The sequence below is a fragment of the Heptranchias perlo genome, chromosome 6, assembly GCF_035084215.1.
Source record: "Heptranchias perlo isolate sHepPer1 chromosome 6, sHepPer1.hap1, whole genome shotgun sequence".
Taxonomy (NCBI): domain Eukaryota; kingdom Metazoa; phylum Chordata; class Chondrichthyes; order Hexanchiformes; family Hexanchidae; genus Heptranchias; species Heptranchias perlo.
The window spans coordinates 54217666-54241561 of record NC_090330.1 but is presented as its reverse complement, the minus strand read 5'-3'; the positions used below and the strand labels follow the sequence as shown (position 1 = coordinate 54241561).

The following is a 23896-nucleotide window of genomic DNA, read 5'->3' as shown; positions in this document are numbered from 1 at the left end:
TGAGACTGAATGATCAGAGCTGAGAACCAGCAGGGTTGTCATGCAATGGAGATGAGTGTTGGTAGAAGCCAAGGTAATGGTTAGATTAAGATTGGTAAAAATAAGAAAACTGTGAAAATACCTGAGATTATGTGAACGTAGACCAAGCGTGCTATCTATATCAATGTAGAAGGAGACCAGGGTAGATTTTATTGGGTCTGTGATTAGGTGCACTAGATCGCCCTGGTGCAGCAGATATTGGCAAATCAAGCAGAGTAAATTGACAGAAGGAAAATAAGGTGGGTTCTTTTACAGGCGGTGCTCTGGCTGCATGGTCTCTTTCTCCTCCTCCTCCTCCCCCCCCCACCCCCGGGATATTGGCTACACCTCGGCAATTCCAAGCACAGACCCCAGAAAATTTCCCTTAAGGTCTCAAGATGAGGCAGCTAGAAAAAAATAGTTTGGACTGAGAAGCAGTTTGTATGTCAGGTTGAAGTCATGGGGGATTCTTGCTTGTGAAAGTGAATAGTCTTGTGCATTGTAAAGACGATACCTAAAGGATGGTGAGTTGTCTATTGAAAAAAAGGTTAGAAGGCATGTGGAAGCGGACAGGGAGGGGCATGAAATAGGAAGAAATAACATGGGTACCTTAAAGGTCACATACATGAGGATTGCCTCTTAATCTCAAAAGATAGGAGATGCAAAGTAACATTCACTGATATATTTCTAGTGTTTGGAAAAACAGGGGAGTTCACAAAGAAGACGGAGGATCTAAATGAGTGGTTGGCTATGTGGTGTAAGAACAACAATGCTACCTGCAATAAATAACTGGAAACACTTTCAGAACCAAAAGGACTGGTACAGGAGAAACCTGCACCTAAACTAAGTCAAGAGAGACTTTTGGGCAGTAATCTTGGATCATTTACACTAAATGGGTGGAATGGGGGAGGCAGGACAAACAAAAAAGGATCTCTGGGGAGACACTTCGCAGGGATAAGGTAACCAGCAGTTCTGCAAGGTGATCTAGTATAGTTTTATAACATAGTTAAGGGAATGGAAACAATAAACTTGGAATATTTAAATAGTAAGCACAGGACAAGGGGATATAGATTCATACTAATAAAAGGTAAATTTAGGACTGGTCAGGGAATTTCTGTCTACATCAAGGGTAATTGACGTATGGAATAGACGTCCAGGAAGGATTGCGGAGGCAATTAACCCTGGAATCTTTTAAGAAGCAATTGGATACTGAAATGTGGTGATATTAGGATCCTTGATTAACTGAGATGGGCCAAATGGCTTTCCTTTTCTGTAACTATCTTGTGTTCTTGTAGCTATGACTACAGCATCAACTCTTGTTAACAATAAGACTGGGTTCCAGCAATCTATTGGTGGTAAATGGCATTTGTTTCTAAAACAGCAAGCTTGCTGTTCCTTTGGTATGAAAATGGCCACTCCCATTGCAGCTGTTAATCTGCTCTGAGCAAATTCAAATATTCTTAAAATGAATCATGGGTATTTAAAATTTAATCCCCTTTGTAAAGTAAAATATTTATGCATGATCATCTTTAGTGCAGCCATTTTTTATGTACAGGGATTTTGGGGGAGAAAAGGCGGGTAGGAAAGAGACTAGATTAATGCAGAAATTTGTTCCCTTTTTAGGCCTCATGGAAAGCTATACAGGAATAATTGACTCTTACAAGTCCTCTTTTAATCTGATCAGTAGTGATAAATCTACTTCCAGTTGAAAATGCAGTTTTAAAATGTCAAGTGTAAATTTATTTTTTTAACATTTGAACTATTATAATTTAAGTTTTAGCTGCTTTTTTGAGGATTACCAAAACTATTAAGACAATTTATTTTTTCTAAATCAATTCTGAAATTTTAATTAACTGGATAAAGCCCAAAGATGCAACCATGAATAGAATTTGGGTGGTGGGGAGAGAGCAATTAAATGGAAAAGATTCCAACATTGAATGGAGGGGACATAACCAATGATGCTAAAAATTTGGGGTGTGTCTCTGGTTTGGTTTCTCTCTCTCATTAAGTACACACCAAGAACTATTACATTAAAGCCATTAGGTGGGGTGTGGTTGGTGGTGGCAGGCAGCAGTGGAGCTTTGTAAATTGGGAAGGGTAATATTGAGTGACAAGATGCTGAATTTCAGGGCAGTATACTGTGTCCAATATTTTACTAAACATTTTCATAAAGGTGGTGGTCTTAGCTCAGATTGTTTTCTCTTTACCCTCCCCAGTTTAGAAAAAAGATTTTGTGCACTGAAATGCTTATTCAGATGCAACTCGATAAATATTGTCTTTGCAACATGGGAATTGTTTTAATGGCTTCCTCTTTTTCTTCCTTCCCCCCCGCCCCCCCTCTCAGCCTGTCACAGAGACCCTATAGGTCTAACTTGGATTTTGTGAAAACAATAAATACAGTTCAGAAATCTTGGAAAGCAAAGGTTTATGAAGAGTATGAAAAATTCACCATCCTAGAATTGATCAGACGAGCCGGTGGTCATAGCTCAAGGATCCCGAGGTAGGTTTTGTGATGCTGTACAACAACAGTACTGTAGTTTATCAAAATGCTCTGCAATTTTGCAACCATTTCAGCAACATAACTATTTAAAAGTCTGAAAACTGGTTAACTTTTTTCAAGTTGTACAATTTCAGGTTGTGTAGTCTTAAATATACTGTTAATGCTCCCTGAACTGGGAGAATTGTTGAATTTATTTAGATATTTCAGTAATTTGATCTTTGTGCTGTAAAATGGACAGAATATGCTTAAAGCGGGCATAGGAGCAGTTGTGGAGAGTGGCACTGATACTGTTTGGGGATGTGAGATGACAAAAAGGCTAAAAGTGAAAATAATGGCTAAAGATTGGCAACATTTCAATCTCTTCATTTATTGAACAGTGAGTAGAGTTGAAGGTAGTTAAGTGATCTCCATTAATTCAAAATTGCAATCTAATCTTTAAACAGTTTGTCAAGTCCAGAAGTTGTACTTAAATGTAAAAATGTTAGTGCTTTGTATTCTTTTGCTTTTTCCTGCAAACCCTACCTAAATTCTTTTGATAGTACTCTTAAGTCTTAAGTGCATGTACATAGGAAAGTATACATATGGTGTAGTCCATATGGCTGGTCACACAAACTGCTGCCTCTCAGAATGTGCATTCAAATTTCCCTTTAAAATTTTCTACATTATCTGCCTCCTGGATCGTCCATTCCATACATTCGCCAACATCTGTGAAAGATATTTAAAACTAAATTCTGCACCTTCCCTGTTTTAAGCTTGAACCCATGTCTTCAGCTTCTAGAATTTGTGGCAGTTTCGTGGAGTTGAATTTACCTGATCCCTTAAACATCCTGAATAATACCTTGCCTGACCTTTTACTGAAATGTAACTGATGGAGGTAATCATATAGCACAGAAGCAAGCCATTTGGCCCATCATGCCTGTGCCAGCTGAACAGACAAGCTGAAGATATTGAAGGAAACCAAGGCCCTGGGTCATGACTACACCCTAGGGTACTTAAAAATCCATTAATGAATATGTTCTGGCAGGCATCTTTAAGGAATCCATGGAAGTGTGGATGAAGATGGGGGGAAAAAAAAAGAGTATGTGATGCCAATGTATAATAAGGAGCAAAGAGAGAACCAATTTTTGCTAGCCACTTGAAGTACTACTGAATGAGTCTATCTGAGTCTGGTGTCTTGTCTTCCTTTGAATTTCCTCAGCCTATCTTAACTGCCTTATTGAAATTTTTATTTCTTTTTTCGCTGTTTCTCCTTTCTCCTCCTTCCAGGAAATTCAACTTCTGTGCTGGTGATACCGTTCCATGGTTGTCTCCATGAATACAAAGGAAGAATTAATTTACTGTATTTGCTATCTCTTAGTCACTTGGTATGTCACTGTTTGGGACTTTCAATGGCTCCACCATTTCCTTTTTCATCTGCTTGCTGTGAATATATTTATAGCAATGCCTGCCATTTCTTCTAGAATTTCCCTGCTATCCTAACCTCGCTTTTTTTTCATTTGCTCCCCTGACCAGTTTCTTGGCCTCCTTTTATCTTGTTTTCATATTTCTTGGTTCACTAGCCTTATAGTTCAGGGACAATTCCTACTCCCTGCATTACTTCCATTGTTGCCCACATAGGTCCTTCCCTAGTTATACTCCTTCCTTAATGATTTATATCTGTTCTGTATGGTGCTTCTAAACCTGATCTATTTTTCTTCCATGCTTTTTATGATGTCCAATCTACAACAACTTACATTTATATAGCATCTTTTAATGTAGAAAAATGACCTATGGCATAAGGGGGAAGTGGAATGGATACCAAGCCAAGGAGATATTTTTTGTGGGGGTAGGGTGAGGAAAGAGTGTGACCGAAAGCTTGATCAGAGGTAGATGCGCGAGACCATGGGATGAGGCAAAGCTATGGAGAGTTGTACATGCATGGATGTGAATTTTAGATTTGAGGTGTTGGGGGACAGGGAGCCAATGCAGGTCACCAAGGATGGGGGTGATGGGCGAACAGGGCTTGGTTCAGAATAAGATACAGGCAGCAGAGCCTTGCACGAGCTGAAATTTACTGACGTGGAGGATGGGAGACCAGCTAGAAGAGCATTGGAATAGTAGAATCTGGAGGTCGTAAAGGCATGGAGAAGGTTTTCCGAAGCAGATGGGAAGAGGTATGTGATGTGGTAGTAAGTGCTGTTTGTGACAGAGAGGATATGGAGTGAGAAGCTGAGCTTGGTTAGAGGTAGATGGGCGAGACTATGGGTGGGGAAAAGCTATGGAGAGTTGTACATGCTTGGATGTGAATTTTAAATTTGAGGTTTTGGGGGACCGGGAGCCAATGCAGGTCAGCAAGGATGACGGTGATGGGCAACAGGACTTGATTCAGAATAGGATGCCAAGGTTGCAAACAGTATGGGTTGGTCTGAGACACTGGGCGGGGAGGGGGATGGAGTTTGTGGTGAAGATGATGGCTATGATCTTCCCAGTGTTTAGCTAAACTAAATTGTGGTTCATCCAAGACTGGATGTCTGATGAGCAGTCTTGCAGCACAAGCAGGGAAGGGTCGAGAGGTGGAGTTGGGTATCATCAGTGTAAGGGTGTCAGCTTCCACACAATGTATGGATAATGTCATCAAGAGGTACCCCAGGATAGATCCTTGGTGGATTTCCGAGGTGATTGAGTGGGAGTAGGAAGAGAAGCCATTGGTAGAGATGTTCTGGTTATGATCTGATAAGCAAGAGGGGTACCAAGTGAGGGCAGTCTCACCATACTAGACATTGGAGAAGTGTTGGAGAACAGTATGGTCGATTTGTGTCGAGAGAGAGAAAAGATGGGGGATGGAAGGTGAACTAGAGAGATGGGTTCAGGGCTAGGGTACAGGGGCCTGGGGGAAAATTTGGCTTGGGCAAGGGAAACTGTGAGTGGGGAAGCAGAAGAGGAATCTGCATGAATGATCTCTATCTTGCTGACAAAATCCATGAGTTCCTCACATTTTGAGATTAGCGTGAAGGGGAGAGGATTTAAGGAGGCAGCTGGTAGTGGAGTAAAGAAGCGAGCAGTTATCTTTGCTGTCTTGAAGATAGACGGCTAAACCATTTGTGTGCAAAATATGCTCGCGTTTGCATCCCTAGGACTTGTGGGAGCGAAGATAGAGGCCAGTCAGGGTGGGAGACGGTGAAGATTTTGCTGTGTACAAGGGCAGCAAAGGTGGAGGTGAGGAGTAAATCAACAGTTGGAGGTGTTGTGAATAGAAGGCCAAAGACTAGGCATTTGGGAGTTTATAAGTGCAGTTGTAAGTTACTTGGCAGTTTCTAGTCTCCATTGCCCCTCATTTATCAGCCTTTCCAAATTTTAATGTTTCTATTCTCATTCATTCTACTAAGCCTAATCTTAAATTTCACAATATTGTGGACACTATTGACACATTGAGTTCTCTGACCTGCTATACCATCTCCTGGTTATCTGGTCTAATAGTGGCCCTGCTCATGTTCTTTAACCATTTGTTCCATGTGAGATTGAATGACAACCTGGAAACAGGCCATTTGGCACATCCAGTCTGGTGTTTGTCCTCCACATGAGCAATAGTCTTAATTCTGTTCCCATATTCTTTTCCTCTTACATCAACGACCTGTTTAACTTATTCTTAAATATTGACGTGGCTTCTGCTTCAGTCACTAACTTCAATAGTGCGTTCCACAGCATCACAATCCTCTCTTTTAAAAACAAATCATCTCAGTCCTAAATCTCCTAAATTTAATCCTGTGTTCTAGACCCCACACTCACCAGAAAGCCTGTTCCATCCTTCATAATTTTAAATCGCCCCTTAATTTCTTATTGAAATGGCCCCAATTTTTCAGCTGTGTTTGTATTTGTATTTCCTCATGCCCGGCTGCATCCTAGGGGATCTCTGCTGTACCCTCTATTGCCTCAACATCTTTCCTATAGTGTGGAGCCCAAAACTGCACACTGTCCTCCAACTGTGGTCTTAAGGTTTTATATAGATTGACCATTACATCTTTACTTTTATATTCTATACCTCTTGCCATAAAATCCAGTATTCCATTAGCTTTTTCATGGCCTTATCCACTTGAGGTGCTGCTTTTATTGTCTTGCAAACCTAGGCCCCCAAATTTCTCTTCTGTTCCACATCACCCAGCTTTCCATCATTCAAAGTGTAATTACTTTTTTTTAAACCCAAAATGTACCAACGTACATTTACTGACATTAAATTCCATCTGCTACTTTTTTTGTCCATTCCACCATCTTATCAGTATATCCTTTGTATTAGTCCTCAAAATTATTTACTATGCCTATTTCAGTATCATTTTCAAATTTGAACACCACTCCCTTTAGCCCTACTTTCAAATTATTGATGTAAGCAGTGAACAGAAGCGGTCCAAAGAGACCCCTGTGGGACACTTACCTACTTTAAACTACTGAGAAGCTGCCCTTAACACCAAATTTTACTGTTCTTAATATTTTTTCAGATTCTTTCCTCCATACCCTTCTTGTCCCTTTCTTAACCTCTTTCCTTATTTTCTTCTATTCTCTCACGTCTATCATTTTTATGATGCCTTGTAAGCCCCATCGGCCCTCTTCAGTTTTTGTTCCTGACTTCTGATATCCATCATTCTGAAACTTGAAGTCTTTTATGGTATACATTTATTCTGCAACTTTGCAGTATTATTTTCTTTAAAAATCTCATTGATGTATACTCCATTGTACCAATTCTCTTTCCACCTCAAGTAGCTCACTCCTATTTCTAAAATATACCTTGTTCCAATCTGGTCCTTGTTTTATACCATTTCTATTTGAACCTTAAGCCTCATTGTATTATGATAACTTCTCCTGAGGTGCTCACCCACATTTAACTCATCTACTTGATCTATTTCATTACTCATAACTAGATCTAGCAGCATGTCTTCCATTGTAAGCATGTGAACATACTGCTTGAGGAAGAAATCTTGCCCACATTTTAGGAATTCCATTCTCTTCTCTGTTTATTCCTTCCTTATCCCAATCAATCAGTGGGTAATTGCAATCTCCTAGAACAATTTTATTTTTACTCATCTCCCCAGTCTGTCTAGAGAATTTCTCTTCCATTTTCCTCCTGCAATTAAGGGGTCTGTAGTACAGCCCAATAATGTAACAATCACTTTTTAAAATCTTTGATCACTAGCTGTGTTGTCTAAATCTTTTTTGTACCTTAGTCCTCTACAGCATGTATTCCCTCCTTTGCCAATATTGCCACTCCTCCTCTCTGACCTATTCAGTCCCTTCTAAAAAATATTACAACCCAGTATATTTATTTTCCACCCCTGCCTAATTTTCAGCCAAGCTTCAGTTAGAATCAATTGTCTCACAGGAAGGTATAGATTTAACAGCACTAATTTCCCCAGTTTATTTCCTGTTAAGCATTGCAATATATGCACTTTATTTTTATATTTAAAGCTGCTAATTTTCCCTTGTTTTTTTGGCCAAGTAGCACCTCATTCCTTTTATCTGTTTCCTGCTTATAACAGGGCAATTTGATTTTTTTCCCCTTCTCCCTTTATTCCATCTGCATAATAACCTTTTTGCTAAATTCTTTCTGTACAGTTATCTCATCTATTTCTACCTTTTCTACTTGTTATTTGACTGCTTTTATTTTCCCTGCCCCCTTCCTACCTAGTTTAAATGACTCCTTTTTTTGCTAATTCATTAGCCCCCATCCTGTTCAGATGTAGCCCATCCTTGCAGAATAGCTGCCATCTTCCCCAGAACTGATGTCAATGCTCCACAAAACAAATACCATCTTCATGACACCACTACTTTAGTCGTGTTTTGAGCTTTCTAACCTTCCCTGTTCTACCACGTGTCTGGAGGAGTAATCCAAAGAACACCACCCTTGTACTGCAGCTAAGCCTGGATTTTTAAACTCCATTTGCAGGACTTCAGACCTATCTTTCTTACTATTGGTTCACATGTGGACCATGATGACTGACTGCTCTCTCCATTTCCAGTCTTACTGAAAAACCCCTTATCCCAGCACTGTTAATCTGGACTGCAAAATAAAGTGCCCACCCATCTAACTATCAAGACTCCTATTGCTATTGCATTCCTAACATCTGTCTGTCTTTTAATCTAGATCCTAAATTCTCAAACTCAAGATCTCCATTGTACTCTTTCCTGTGTCCTTGGTTCCTACATTAACCTTGACTTCTGGCTGTTTTCCCTTTTTCAGAAGTCTTTCCTGTGTGTTCTGTCATGCCCCGTACCTTTTAGTTTAATTATCCATGTTTCTTGTGTCCTCGTTAGCAGTGCTTCTATCAGTCTAGTTCTTCCTTTTTTGCTGATACTTTCCTGCTTGTAAGGTGTAAGCTGCTAATATGCATGTATGCATACATTAGGTAGCTCTATTCTTCATTTCTACACAATACATTAATGTTCTTATATCCTATGGTATTGCAATTTCACCACTTTTAAAAAAAATCTAAACTGTATTATGAAAGGTTTCCCCTCAGTAAATCTCTGTGTGCATCCTTGCATGGAGAGAAAAAATCTGAGGCCCTGGGATGCTTAGCAGCTTGGTCAAGAGTGCATTAGGTAAATAATTTTTTTTTGGTGGGGCTATGGAGAAAAGGGGAGGTAAAAGTGAGGTTTTGTTTGGAGGGAAAGAATTTTGAAACGGCAGGGGGAATTGACTCATCTAAAGTTTGCTTTTTTTTAATGTTAAGACAAGGTAACTAACTTGGCCACCTGCATTGTTAACTGAATTATTTATTTTACTCAGTCTGCAACTACCATTTAAATTGCTGTCTACTCCTGCTTATTTTTTAGTATGAGGAAAAGAATGAAATGATCTAGTCTTTTGCATTAAGCAAATTAAAACAGTATTTACCTTGTGCTCAAAAAATTCTAATTCCAATTAAATTATTTTGAATTAATAGTAGACAGTAATGAAGCATGATACTTCAAATTGAGATTTCTGAATAGTAATTAGATGCTCTTTAATAGGCGTCCAAGACCTATGCCTGTGTCGGAGGAGAACCAGAAGTTTGCAGAGTCTTTGCCAGAATCATGGGACTGGAGGAATGTTGCTGGAGTGAATTATGTCACTCCTGTTCGAAATCAAGGTATAGTCCATTCTGCATTAAAAATGAATGATTTGCGTAACATTTTATTAGCATAAAATATTTCAAAACATGCAAAAAAAAAAGGTCTGAAATGCCAGGAGCTTATAGGAACCATATTCCAAAACACGGCCTGAGCCCTTTGTTGACTGAAAAAAAATTGATCACCTGAAATATGTTCAGTAGCAGGATCCAATGTTTCCCAAAAACTGTATTGAGCATTACAACACTCGAGGCTAAGAGAAGAGTTTAATACCACATCTTGATATCTGGACAGGGAGGCTCTGAAAGTGGTTGCTGTACAGAATTAAAAGCAAGCCTTGCATTTATATTGCAATGACCATTATGCAGGCAAATATGGCAACTACAGCAAGATTCTATATATGGCAGAGAGAAATCTATTTCTTGTGTTGGTTGAGGGAGGAAAAGTTGGCTAGAATATCAGGAGACTAGCATTATGGGTTCTGTACTGTCCAGGGACAGACATATGGGCCTCTGAGGGACCACACCTGACTAGGCAACAGTCCCACATTAGTGTACTGGAGTATTCACCTAGTTTGTGTTTCTTGGGTGGGTTTTAAACCCTATCTGACTTGAGGGTGCTACTAACCATCTGTGCAGGAAGTGTGTCCAGCTGCAACTACTAGCTAACCGCATTTCAGAGCTGGAGCTGCGGGTGGATTCACTGTGGAGCATCCACGATGCTGAGATTATCGTGGATAGCACGTTCAGTGAGGTGGTCACACCGCAGGTAAAGGTTACGCAGGCAGAAAGGAAATGGGTGATCGCCAGGCAGAGTAAAAGGGCTAGGCAGGTAGAGCAGGAGTCCCCTGGGGCCACCTCCCTCTCAAACAGATATACCGCTTTGGATACTTTTGGGGGAGATGGCTTATCAGGGGAAAGCAGCAAGAGCCAAGTTTGTGGCACCACGGGTGGCTCTGCTGCACAGGAGGGGAGGAATAAGAGTGGCAGGGCTATATTGGTAGGGGATTCAATTGTAAGGGGAACAGAGAGGCATTTCTGCGGCCGCAAACGTGACTCCAGGATGGTATGTTGCCTCCCTGGTGCTAGGGTCAAGGATGTCAAGGAGTGGCTGCTGGGCATCCTGGAGGGGGCGGGTGAACAGCCGGTAGTCGTGGTCCATATTGGTACCAACGACAGGTTTTTTTTAAAAATGGGATGAGGTCCTGCAAGATGAATTTAAGGAGTTAAGAGATAAATTAAAAAGCAGGACCTCAAAGGTAGTGATCTCAGGATTACTACCAGTGCCACGTGCTAGTGAGCATAGGAACAAGAGAATAGATCAGATGAATTTGTGGCTGCAGGGATGGTGTAGGAGGGACGGATTTAGATTCCTGGGACATTGGGACCAGTTCTGGGGAAGATGGGACCTGTACAAGCGGGACGGGTTACACCCGAACAGGACTGGGACCGATGTCCTCATGGGGGTGTTTGCTAGTGCTGTTGGGGAAGGTTTAAACTAGAATGTCAGGGGGATGGGAACCTGAGCAGGGAGACAGAAGAGGGGGAAACAAGGATAGAAACAAAAGACAGAAAGGGAAGAAGCAGTAGTGGAAGGCAGAGAAAACAAGGGCGAAAGACAAATAGGGCCATAGTGCAAAATAAAACTAAGATGACTAGCAATCTTAAAAAACAAGTCTAAAAGCATTGTGTCTAAATGCGCAGAACATTCGCAATAAGATAGATGAATTAACAGCGTAGATAGATATTAACGGTTATGATATAGTTGCGATTACGGAGATATGGCTGCAGGGTGACCAGGGATGGGAACTGAACATCCAGGGGTATTCAATATTTAGGAAGGACAGGCAAAAAGGGAAAGGAGGTGGGGTAGTGTTGTTAGTAAAGGAGGAAATCAATGCAATAGTGAGGAAGGATATTGGCTCAGAAAATCACTGTGGAATCTGTATGGGTGGAGCTAAGAAACACCATGGGGCAGAAAACGTTGGTGGGGGTTGTCTATAGGCTCCCAAACAGTAGTAGAGATGTAGTGGAGGGCATTAAACAGGAAATTAGAGATGCATGCAAAAGGGTACAACTGTAATCATGGGTGACTTTAATCTACATATAGATTGGTCAAACCAAATTAGCAATAATACTGTGGGGGAGGAATTCCTGGCGTGTGTACGTGATGGTTTTCTAGACCAATACGAGGAACCAACTAGTGAACAGGCAATCCTAGACTGGGTATTGTGCAATGAGAGAGGATTAATTAACAATCTTGTTGTGCAGGGTCCCTTAGGAAAGAGCGACCACAACATGATAGAATTCCTCATTAAGATGGAGAGTGAAGTAATTGAATCCGAAGCTAGGGTCCTGAATCTAAATAAAGGAAATTACGAAAGTATGAGGTGCGAGTTGGCTATGATAGATTGGGGAACTTTACTAAAAGGGATGACGGTGGATAGGCAATGGCTAATATTTAAAGAATGTGTGCAGGAATTACAACAATTATTCATTCCTGTCTGGCGCAAAAATAAAACAGGAAAGGTGGCTCAACCGTGGCTTACAGTATTGGATCCAAAGAGGAGGCATATAAAATTGCCAGAAAAAGCAGCAAGCCTGAAGATTGGGAGCAGTTCAGAATTCAGCAACGGAGGACAAAGAGATTGATTAAGAGGGGGAAAATCGAGTATGAGAGTAAACTAGCAGGGAACATAAAAACTGACTGTAAAAGCTTCTATAAATGTTAAGAGAAAAAGATTAGTGAAGACAAATGTAGATCCCTTACAGTCAGAAATGGGGGAAATTATAATGGGGAACAAAGAAATGGCAGAACAATTAAACACATACTTTGGTTCTGTCTTCAGAAAGGAGGACACAAATAACCGGCCACAAATGTTAGGGAACCTAGGGTCTAGTGAGAGGGAGGAACTGAAGGAAACCAGTATTAGCAAAAAAAAAAATAGTGCTAGGGAAATTAATGGGGCTAAAGGCTGTCAAATCCCCATGACCTGATAATCTACATCCCAGAGTACTAAAGGAAGTGGCCCTGGAAATAATGGATGCATTGGTGATCATCTTCCAAAATTCTATAGACTCTGGAACAGTTCCTACAGATTGGAGGGTGGCAAATGTAACCCCACTATTTTAAAAAAGGAGGGAGAGAAAAAACAGGGAATTACAGACCAGTTAGACTCTAGCATTTTCCCCACTACTGATGTTAGGCTATTATAAAAGATGTGATAACAACACTTGGAGGGCATTAACGGGATTGGACAAAGTCAGCATTGGTTTATGAAAGGGAAATCATGCTTAACAAATCTACTGCAGTTTTTTGAGGAGGTAACTAGTAGAATAGATAGAGAACCAGTGGATGTAGTGTATTTGGATTTTCAGAAGGCTTTTGATAAGGTCTCACAAGAAGTTAGTGTGCAAAATTAAAGCAGATGGGATTGGGGGGAATATACTGGCATGGATTGAGAATTGGTTGACAGACAGGAAACAGAGAGTAGGAATAAATGGGTCTTTTTCTGGGTGGCAGGCAGTGACTAGTGGGGTACCGCAGGGATCAGTGCTTGGGCCCCAGCTATTCACGATATATATCAATGATTTGGATGAGGGAACTAAATGTAACATTTCCAAGCTTGCAGAGGAGACAAAGCTGGGGTGGAATGTAAGCTGTGAGGAAGATGCAAAGAGGCTCCAATGTGATTTCGACAAGTTGGGTGAGTGGGCAAGAACATGGCAGATGCAGTATAACGTGGATAAATCTGAGGTTATTCACTTTGGTTGTATAAACAGAGACAGATTATTATCTGGTGATAAATTGGAAAAAGGGAGGTGCAACGAGACCTGGGTGTCCTTGTACACCAGTCGCTGAAAGCGAGCATTCAGGTGCAGCAAGCAGTTAGGAAGGCGAATGGTATGTTGGCTTTCATTGCAAGAGGATTTGAGTATAGGAACAGGGATGTCTTACTGCAGTTATACAGGGCCTTGGTGAGACCACATCTGGAGTATTGTGTGCGGTTTTGGTCTCCTTATCTGAGGAAGGATGTCCTTGCCATGGAGGGAGTGCAACGAAGATTCCTGGGATGGCAGGACTGACTTATGAGGAGAGAATGGGTCGACTAGGCCTATATTCACTCGAGTTTAGAAGAATGAGAGGTGATCTCATCAAAACATATAAAATTCTAACAGGACTAGACAGACAAGATGCAGGGAAGATGTTCCCGATGGCTGGGGAATCCATAACCAGGGGTCACAGTCTCAGGATACGGGGTATGCCATTTAGAACCGAGATGAGGAGAGATTTCTTCACTGAGGGTGGTGAACCTGTGGAATTCTCTACCACAGAAGGCAGTGGAGGCCAAGTCATTAAATACATTCAAGAAGGAGATAGATATATTTCTTAATGCTAAAGGGATCAAGGGATATGGGGAAAAAGCGGGAACAGGGTACTGAGTTAGACAATCAGCTGTGATCATTTTGAATGGCGGAGCAGGCCCGAAGGGCCGAATGGCCTACTCTTGCTCCTATTTTCTATGTTTCTATGTAACTGAGTCAGGCTTATGTTCAGTGTTACTGTTTTATCTGATTTCAGAAGGCATGCTAGACAAACTGATTCTGGCTGCCAGGAGATCTGAAATTTATCCCCTCTTAAGCAGGCAACTTATTTAGTTTATAGCATACAGGTGGGACCTGACTTACAAAAACAATTGTCAGTTTACTGTAACTTCTGCAAGCTAGAAAGAACAATTGTCAACACCTTCTGAAAGCAAATATCGAACAAAGCTTTGAGAAAATGTAATAGTGGCCAACAGCCCAAATATCAAAGAAATACTCCAAGATATTTTAGGATAGACTTTCTTGGAGAAGTTCAGTGCAGACAGCTTGGAACAAATGCACAGCTGGCTAGAAGTGTAGTGTGCTGTAACTTTCTGTAATCAGCTCATTAGCATAATTGTTCATCATTCCATGTGTGGCTTTCACCTTGTAAAGGAGGTAGCCTAATATTGGGTGGGAGGAGGCAAGGGCTGAAAGATTGTTTTAGGTGCATGTTGGTACAGGTGTCATTGCAGAAGGTGGCAGCTTGGCATCTGGCTCACTTGCTGACTCCAAGCTTGTGAATCCAGTTACCCATAGACATTGCTACATGGATGTGACCGTTCCTGCAGTTGTGGGTGTGGCAACAAGGTTCCGACTGTAGCTCCGTAGCATGCCTTCTATCATCTACCTCTTAAAATCATGTTATATCTTGAATGTTTCCGTGATGCAGCAGTTCAGCTTGATGCCTTTATTGCTTAGTTTGAATCCAGCCTGGACTGACATGAAAATCCACATTACTGGTTTTGGATAATCGCAGTCAAGTTTCTAATGGGAATGGGTGCACATCACAAAACTACCTATAATTTTGTACAGTTTGTATAAACTAGCCTGTTTAGAGAGGCTGCAGAGATGATTAATACAGGAAAGGGAATATTCTCTGCTACAGTAGGAAATTATTTTGATTGGGGAATAGAATTTAATGTGAGTTGATAACTAAGTTAAGATGCTTGATGCTGACAGTAAGGGGGCATCCCTTGCTTTCAATTAATTTTAGCACAGTGACCTGGTGCTGTGGTACTAAATGCAGTAACTTAATTGTTACAAGTTCTGTTATAAATTGCTAGTCATGGCAATGTTTGGAGGGGCCAGGTCAATAAAGTACTTGGAAATTTTTTTTGAAAGTTTTCCTTGCAAATGTAATGGCAGCTTCTTTCGATTTTGTAAATTTATGTAAATATAGTAAAATGTACATAAAGTTTTATTTAACGGGAGTAACTATAATGCGTGAAAATGGATTGGGATTTTCAATTTCTATTTGCTTATTCAGTTTAATTGAGCACCTGTGTTTCTATAGCATCTGTAGTTATTACAATGTATTGTGGTGTAAAGATTAGAAAATTGTTAAAGGGATCATAGGTACATTAAATCTAAGCCACAGTTTTTATTAAAAAAATCAAATTAGTAATGAGCCACATACAATTAATTTTGGCAACATGAAATAATTGCAAACCAAATAAAGTAAGATTTTTGCAATCCGACTATTTTTTCATTCAGGTTTACCAAGTATATTTTGTGTATCATTTTAATAGTACAGTACTTTTTTATTCATTCATGGGATTTTGGTATCGCTGGCAAGGCCAATATTTATTGCCCATCCCTAATTGCCCTTGAGAAGGTGGTGGTGAGCCGCCGCCTTGAACCGCTGCAGTCCGTGTGGTGAAGGTTCGACCACAGTGCTGTTAGGTAGGGAGTTCCAGGATTTTGACCCAGCGACTATGAAGGAACGGCGATATATTTCCAAGTCAGGATGGTGTGTGACTTGGAGGGGAACGTGTCGGCTCCCATGTGCCTGCTGCCCTTCTTCCTCCTAGGTGGAAGAGGTCGCAGGTTTGGGAGGTGCTGTCGAAGAAGCCTTGGTGAGTTGCTGCAGTGCATCTTGTAGATGGTACACACTGCAGCCACAGTGCGCTAGTGGTGGAGGGAGCGAATGTTTAGGGTGGTGGATGGGGTGCCAATCAAGGGTCTGCTTTGTTCTGGATGGTGTTGAGCTTCTTAAGTGTTGGAGCTGCACTCATCCAGGCAAGTGGAGAGTATTCCATCAGACTCCTGACTTGTACCTTATAGATGGTGGAAAGGCTTTGGGGAGTCAGGAGGTGAGTCATTTGCTGTAGAATACCCAGCCTCTGACCTGCTCTTGTAGCCACAGTATTTATGTGGCTGGTCCAGTTAAGTTTCTGGTCATTGGTGACCCCCAGGATGTTTTTGGGGGATTTGGCAATGGTAATGCTGTTGAATGTCAAGGGGAGGTGGTTAGACTCTCTCTCTTGTTAGAGATGGCCATTGCCTGAAGGTTGTCCAGGTCTTCCTGCATGTGGGCATGGACTGCTTCATTTTCTGAGGGGTTGCAAATGGACATTGTTCAATCATCCCCTTTTCTGACCTTATGATGGAGGGAAGGTCATTGATGAAGCAGTAGAAGATGGTTGGGCCTAGGACACTGCCCTGAGGAACTTCTGCAGTGATGTCCTGGGGCTGAGATGATTGGCCTCCAGCAACCACTGCCCTCTTCCCTTGTGCCAGGTATGACCCCAGCCACTGGAGAGTTTTCCTCCTGATTCCCATTGACTTCAGTTTTACTAGGGCTCCTTGATGCCAGACTCAGTCAAATGCTGCCTTGACGTCAAGGGCAGTCACTCTCTCACCTCACCTCTGGAATTCAGCTCTTTTGTTCATGTTTGGACCAAGGCCGTAATGAGGTCAGGACCCAAACTGAGCATCGGTGGGCAGGTTATTGGTGAGTAATTGCAGCTTGATAGCACTGTCGACGGCACCTTCCATCACTTTGCTGATATTTGAGAGTAGACTGATGGGGTGGTAATTGGCCGGATTGGATTTATCTGGCTTTTTGTGGACAGGACATACCTGGGCAATTTTCCACATTGTTGGGTAGATGCCAGTGTTGTAGCTGTACTGGAACAGCTTGGCTAGAAGCGCGACTAGTTCAGGGTCACAAGTCTTCAGCACTACAGCCGGATGTTGTCGGGGCCCATAGCCTTTATTGTATCCAGTGCACTCAGCCGTTTCTTGATATCACATGGAGTGAATCGAATTGGCTGAAGACTGGCTTCTGTGAAGGTGGGGATATTGGGAGGAGTCCGATGTGGATCATCCACTTGGCACTTCTGGCTGAAGATGGTTGCAAATTCATAAGGGTACAGTAGCATAGTGGTTATGTTACTGGACTAGTAATCCGATGGAGAGAAGGTCATTGATGAAGCTGATAATGATTGCACAGTGTTCAGTTCCATTCGCAACTCCTTAGGTAATGAAGCAGTCCATGCCTGCATGCAGCAAGACCTGGACAACATCCAGGCTTGAGCTGATAAGTGGCAAGTAACATTCACACCAGACAAGTGCCAGGCAATGACCATCTCCAACAAGAGACTAACCACCTCCCCATGACATTCAATGGCATTACCATTGCTGAATCCCCCACCATCAACATCCTGGGTTCACCATTGACCAGAAACTTAACTGGACCAGCCACACACATACTGTGGCTACAAGAGCAGGTCAGAGGCTGTGTTTTATGTGTCAAGTGACTCACTTCCTGACTCCCCAAAGCCTTTCCACCATCTGCAAGACACAAGTCAGGAGTGTGATGGAATACTCTCCACTTGCCTGGATGAATGCAGCTCCAACAACACTCAAGAAGCTCGAAACCATCCAGAACAAAGCAGCCCACTTGATTGGCACCCCATCCACCACCCTAAACATTCACCACCGACGCACCGTGGCTGCAGCGTGTGCCATCCACAGGATGCACTGCAGCAACTCGCCAAGGCTTCTTCGACAGCACCTCCCAAGCCCACGACCTCTACCTCCTAGAAGAACAAGGGCAGCAGCTGCACAACATCCTGACTTGGAAATATTTCGCTGTTCCTACATCGTCGCTGGGTCAAAATCTTGGAACTCCCTATCTAACAACAGCACTGTGTGAGAACTTTCACCACACAGACTGCAGTGGTTCAAGGTGGCGGCTCACCACCACCTTCTCAAGGGCAATTAGGGATGGGCAATAAATGCTGGCCTTGCCAGCGACGCCCACATCTCATGAACAAATTTTTTTTTAAAAAGTAGGTTTTCCCTTGTGTTGGTTCTCTCTCCACCTGCCGCAGGCCCAATCTGGTAGCTATGTCCTTCAGGATGTGGCCAGCTCGGTCAGTAGTGGTGCTACCGAGCCACTGTTGGTGATGGACATTGAAGTCCCCCACGCAGAGTACAATCTGTATCCTTGCTACTCTTAGTGCTTCCTCCAAGTGGTGCTGAACATTGAGAAGGACTGATTCATCAGTTGAGGGAGGGCGGTAGGTGGTAATCAACAGGAGGTTTCCTTGCCCATGATGCCATGAGATTTCATGGGGTCCAGTAACATAACCACTGTGCTACAATACCCAGCTTGGTATTTGCAGAAAATCCATTCCAATCTTGGGATGGACATGCATACAGTGGATGTAAAGTAGTGACAGTTCATTCAATAATGAACCTGGGGATTCTATGCAGACCAGTGTCCTTGCTTGTCTTTGTTAGGGGGTGCGGGTGGTTTGGGTGTCTTTGTTTTGGAGGGGGATGGGGGGGGAAATGAAAGATTGTCTTTGCCATTTTATTTGCCACCATAAGGACAGGTCAGTGATTTGATTCCTGACCAGCAGTTATGCTATTCTTTGACTGGGGCTATACAATACCAAACAATGAGCACGTTCCTGCTAACTTTGTTTTCTAGTGGATTGTGCCTGAAATTGGACTGGAATAGCATGAGGAATTGAACCTTCCAAAGTGTAGGGCCATTGCACTGCTTTGTTGAAAATGTAATATGTGGACCTTGTGTATTTCAGTCCCCAGCTTGCAAACATTGAACTGTGGGTAGGGGGAGGGGGGAATGCTGTGGCAATCAGCACACCTGTAATTCTGGGTTCTCATTTGTAGTCTTTGCCTTTTAGGTGCAAGACAATCTTGCTGTTGACTGCATTGTTTGGAGATTCAAAAGCTTGACTGCAGCCTAAATTCTGCACAGGGAATTGCTAACCTATTCGAGCTGCTTTTAGAATCACTCCTTGGAGAATTAGATTCAACTGCTTTCACTATCCAGCTTGGTAAAATCTTGTAGCTGGGTTGCTATTTTTGGTTTTTAAATTATCTAGACTGAACATATACTTACTGCTGTTTTCCCCATCCATGCCACTAGTCCTTCATGAATCCCCATTTAATTAGGTTGTCTGCAGTTCTTCCTACTGTCCTGAAAGATTTGGGGCACTCTTGTTTCTTTGAATGGTGCTGTCTAGGCAACAGCTGCTTGGTTGATGAATCCCTAGTGCTATGAGGGCTTTATTCCAGTCAGCATGCCATGCTAAGGTACGATAGTTGAGTAAAGGATCCATATACAGGAGATTAAGTGTGTCCCTTTTTAACTTGGATTATGTTCTTGACTTTCCACTATTTGATACTTCAATAAATAGTTTTTTTTTCTGTTGATACATTGTTCTGTCTGACCCCACTTGTCTCTTTCTACTACTCCAGGCAGCTGTGGCAGTTGTTATTCCTTTTCTTCTATGGGGATGCTTGAAGCCCGTGTTCGTATTCTGACGAACAACACACAGACACCAATCCTGAGCACACAGCAGATAATTTCCTGTAGTCAATATTCGCAAGGTAATCGACTAAAACCAGTATTGTTCGATTCATCGGTATTTACCTTCTGCACTTTAAAAACAATCTTTTTGATTTTGGGTTGTGACTTCACAAAACACTTTTAACTAATTCTTGGGCTGCAAAATATGAATTAAAATACATTTTAATTCAAAACATGCTAGCAAATGCATACAGTATGTCATTGTCAAGTGTGGAAATTGGTGTCTTTGTCTAAGATTATTGTATTACACTCCTGGTTATGACATATCCTCTTTTTTCAGTCAGCATGGATATTTTAATGATCAAAATCTAAATGCATGTCTAGTACTTTCAGTATAGTTATTTGCTGGTAGACAGATTTGTTCATGTATGCAATCGTCAATCCAGTTCTCTAAGTTGACTTTCCTGACCAGATGCATTTGGATTTAAATTGCTATACCTATAGGCAAAATTACCACTTAAATGTCCTCACCTTTTAAGGCATAAAATGAGGAAATAAATCTATAATGGCACTGGATAATTTTACAACTTGCAATATAAATAATACACTTCAGCTGAATTTAGTTTCAACATGTTTCATTACAATGGGTGATTCCTACTGGAATTTCCTACACAAATGTCACTTCTCTTTGGTTTGGTGGGGGGGAAGGGGGGGAACGGTCACAGCTGTAGTTTTTTTTTCCCCCCTAGTATAAATGCAACATGATCTGTAGATGTGGATAATCAGATTACTTGTGTGTTTTAATCCCATCCAGGATGTGATGGAGGATTTCCATACCTGATTGCTGGAAAGTATGCCCAAGATTTTGGTTTGGTTGAAGAACTTTGCTTCCCTTATGTTGGAATGGATACTCCTTGCACCATTAAGAAGTCTTGCTACCATTACTACATTTCTCAGTATTATTATGTGGGTGGGTTTTATGGTGCTTGCAATGAAGCAGTGATGAAACTGGAGCTGGTAAAAAATGGTCCAGTGTCTGTTGCTTTTGAAGTTTATGATGATTTTATGTATTACCATGAAGGAATCTATCGCCACACTGGATTACGTGATCCATTCAACCCCTTTGAGATTACTAATCATGCAGTGTTGCTAGTAGGCTATGGCAGTGACCCTCAAACAAAGGAAAATTACTGGATAGTTAAGAATAGCTGGGGAACAGCATGGGGAGAAGATGGATACTTTCGAATCCTTCGAGGTAGTGATGAATGTGCGATTGAAAGCATTGCTATAGCAGCTACTCCAATCCCTAAACTTTGAGAATCAAGAATGCTTGCTGGAACCAAAACTAGTGAAATAAATTTGAATTTTAAATCACACTTTAATTTTAAGAACTAATCTTGAGTTTCTGTATAAAATGTGGCTTTAAGATTTTTTTAGCGTTCAAAATGGAGATTGTACTGCTTTTGTTTCCTTAGAAATCGGTCTTGGATGTTCTTGCAAATACGTTCAATATAAAGTTTACAGAATGTATTTGTTTTTTAATAAACTTAATGATAATTAGGAATTTTCATATTTGCAGAATGCTGCTATATAATGGTGTTTTTGCCCTAAATCCGTGGGGTGTGCAATGCTGAGTGGCTCCGTGGGATACCAAAGCTTTTTGGAATAAATGGGGTGTTTTCTGAATAACTTTCAAAAAAAACCTTTATTTCCTTGATACTGCAACAGACTGGAGTGCCGATATCAGGATCTAAATGAAATCCTTTTTTTAAAAAAAATTCTTTTTCTATATTCCGTCAATTGAGACTAAATTGTTAAGCCACCTCAATGGTGGTTTGTGCTGATATAGGCATAAATACTTTGATCTATGCAGTGTATGTTTTAATGTTTAATTTGTTACATCACTTGACATGTATGTCAGCATCTGAAAAATGGCAATTGTGGAGTTAATTGTGGCTTTGAAAAACACCAACTCGTTGCCTAAATTACAACATTTTCATCAAAATACTAGTAATTTCCTTATCTACCTCCTACCCTTAGACAGGATTCATTATAAACAATAAGAGTATGCATTGATTTAAATTTGGCACTAAGTCAGCTTTTAAAAATGGCTTGTGCAACTTTACATCAAATTTTTGAATTCCTTTTTCTTAAGAAAAATAATGTTTCTTCAGTTGCCCAATTATTTATCTTGACTGGGTCATTAAGAATAGCAGTAAGTTGCCTCATTTGTAACCTCCCCAACCAGTTGTCCCTATGTGTCATAGGTACAAATTAGGGAGATTGCTCAGTCCCTAGCCTGAACTCAACTGAAGCACAGGAAACCCCAATAAACTACATGACTATTGTCAGTTATGAAATATATCTAAAGTTTCACAAACATTTAATGATGGGTAGCTAGTTTTTTCTATTCCAAATCAGAGCCATCTACTCCTGGTTAGATGCAGTGGTTGATTATAATTTTGTTCTGTCATTAGAATTGTTTATGTTGTGTGACTTGTTCAAGACCGCATGTACTGAAAGCATATCTGCTTCAAGAGGAGCAGTGATAAAGTAACTCCTTTTTACTCTCTATCTATTTAATTGCTGAATTTGTGGTATTTTTAATTGTTTGCAGTAGTTTACTAGTGTCAATGGGATTTCCATGACCACTTTTATTGTAGGAATTGTTTGTAATTGTGACCATTCCTTTGTAAAGCCCCTTTCCCAGTGGCTCATTTTACTCTATAGGAATTATCCACTGGAAATGAACTCTAGGTAAGAGCTGAGAGTTTAATGAAGACACTTGCTTTCTTGTTTAGAAAGTAGACTACCTGTTGTCAGAAAACTAAGTGAGTGGATGTTGTATTTAAATTCGAGGAATAAGAAATGCTTTAAAGATCCATAGTAATTAAATGGAGACATAATTGATCAGAGGTATTGTTCCTCCTAACAGTTGCTTTTATTTTATTTTTGTGTCCTGTCGAGGGTAGTTTTAAAATGTTGCTAAATGTTTGTTTTTAGGGATTGAGGTGGGGGGAGGAAAATTACAAGAACTGATGCATAAGCAGAAAAAATAGCAACTTAGGATCAGTTGGCTGAATTGTTGTATCTATTTTAAACTGCTTCAATTACTGTATTTTGGAGAAACCAAAATCATTGATTTCTGCACTTGATTTCAAATCATTGTACAATTTATAATAGAAAAGATTTGCCCTGGAGCAGCATTTGCTCACGCACATTTCCATATTAACCTACAAAATAAGAGGGCTGTATGTTAACTGGCAATTTTCTGTTCCATGCTGTGAATGTCGAAGTAATCAAGATGAAACAGTCTACCATCTTTTTAAAACCACCTCTTGAACTTCACTGTAATAAAGCTAGATGGTGCACATGTCAGTTTGAGGGTGAAACTTTGTAGTTTGTCCCCGACCATTGTGTTGTAACCACTCTCGCGTAAGATTAAACAGCAGGGAATAAGGGTTCCTATGTAGAGCACAATGGTTTTTTGACACCATGATGAGTGGAATGACCTGTTCAACTCTTGCCTGCCCCTCTCTCTCCCTCTGTCAAATTTCCAAAAAGGAAGTGCCTCGCCTCCATGCCTTGACTCCCTACAGCTGAGATGAGGAATGCTGCATGTTGAGGATTGTAGGTAGATATATTATTGTATTAGCTCTCTTTGGTGTAGCACATAAGCTCTTCAAAGCACTTAGCATTGTTCTCCCTTTTTATTTTCTTTGCACACAATGTACCTATTTTTATAAACTTGTGCAAAATATAGGAATTGTCTTGACACCACAATTATACACAGAGTTGCTTATAATAGGACTTGTTGAGCAGGAGTCTGAATGTTTGCATGACTTGCTATCTCCTTGTATTAACAATAATAAATGCTGCATACTTGAATTTGACTAGTTTTCTTCTCTGAGTGATATATGAATAGTATTTTTTCCTAGTTGGATTTGTCACAGTTCCCTTTTAAATGTATCTGCTTCAATAAACACATGATTAAAGCATTCCATGTTCGGTTGCAAAAAATGTCTTCCAACTTCCCCCTTTGTTATAATTGAGTTGATCTCTTTCCCTGCCCCCCTCCCCTGTTACTGATTTGCCAACCAGTGGAACACAAGTAGCAGGGAGGATGTTCCCAAAGGCTGGGGAGTC

The 23896-nt window shown here is 41.0% G+C and overlaps 1 protein-coding gene across 1 annotated transcript in view; it reads left to right on the top strand.

The window, feature by feature from the left end:
* The window catches only part of ctsc (cathepsin C), a 29669-nt gene extending 6031 nt beyond the window's left edge, over positions 1–23638 (top strand). The window contains exons 4-7 of the mRNA XM_067986326.1: positions 2363–2518; positions 9497–9615; positions 19699–19830; positions 20565–23638. Of these exons, the coding sequence (XP_067842427.1) occupies positions 2363–2518; positions 9497–9615; positions 19699–19830; positions 20565–21067 (910 nt within the window). The 3' untranslated portion in view covers positions 21068–23638. The remainder of the gene's footprint in view (positions 1–2362; positions 2519–9496; positions 9616–19698; positions 19831–20564) is intronic.
* Positions 23639–23896: the final 258 nt, after the last annotated feature.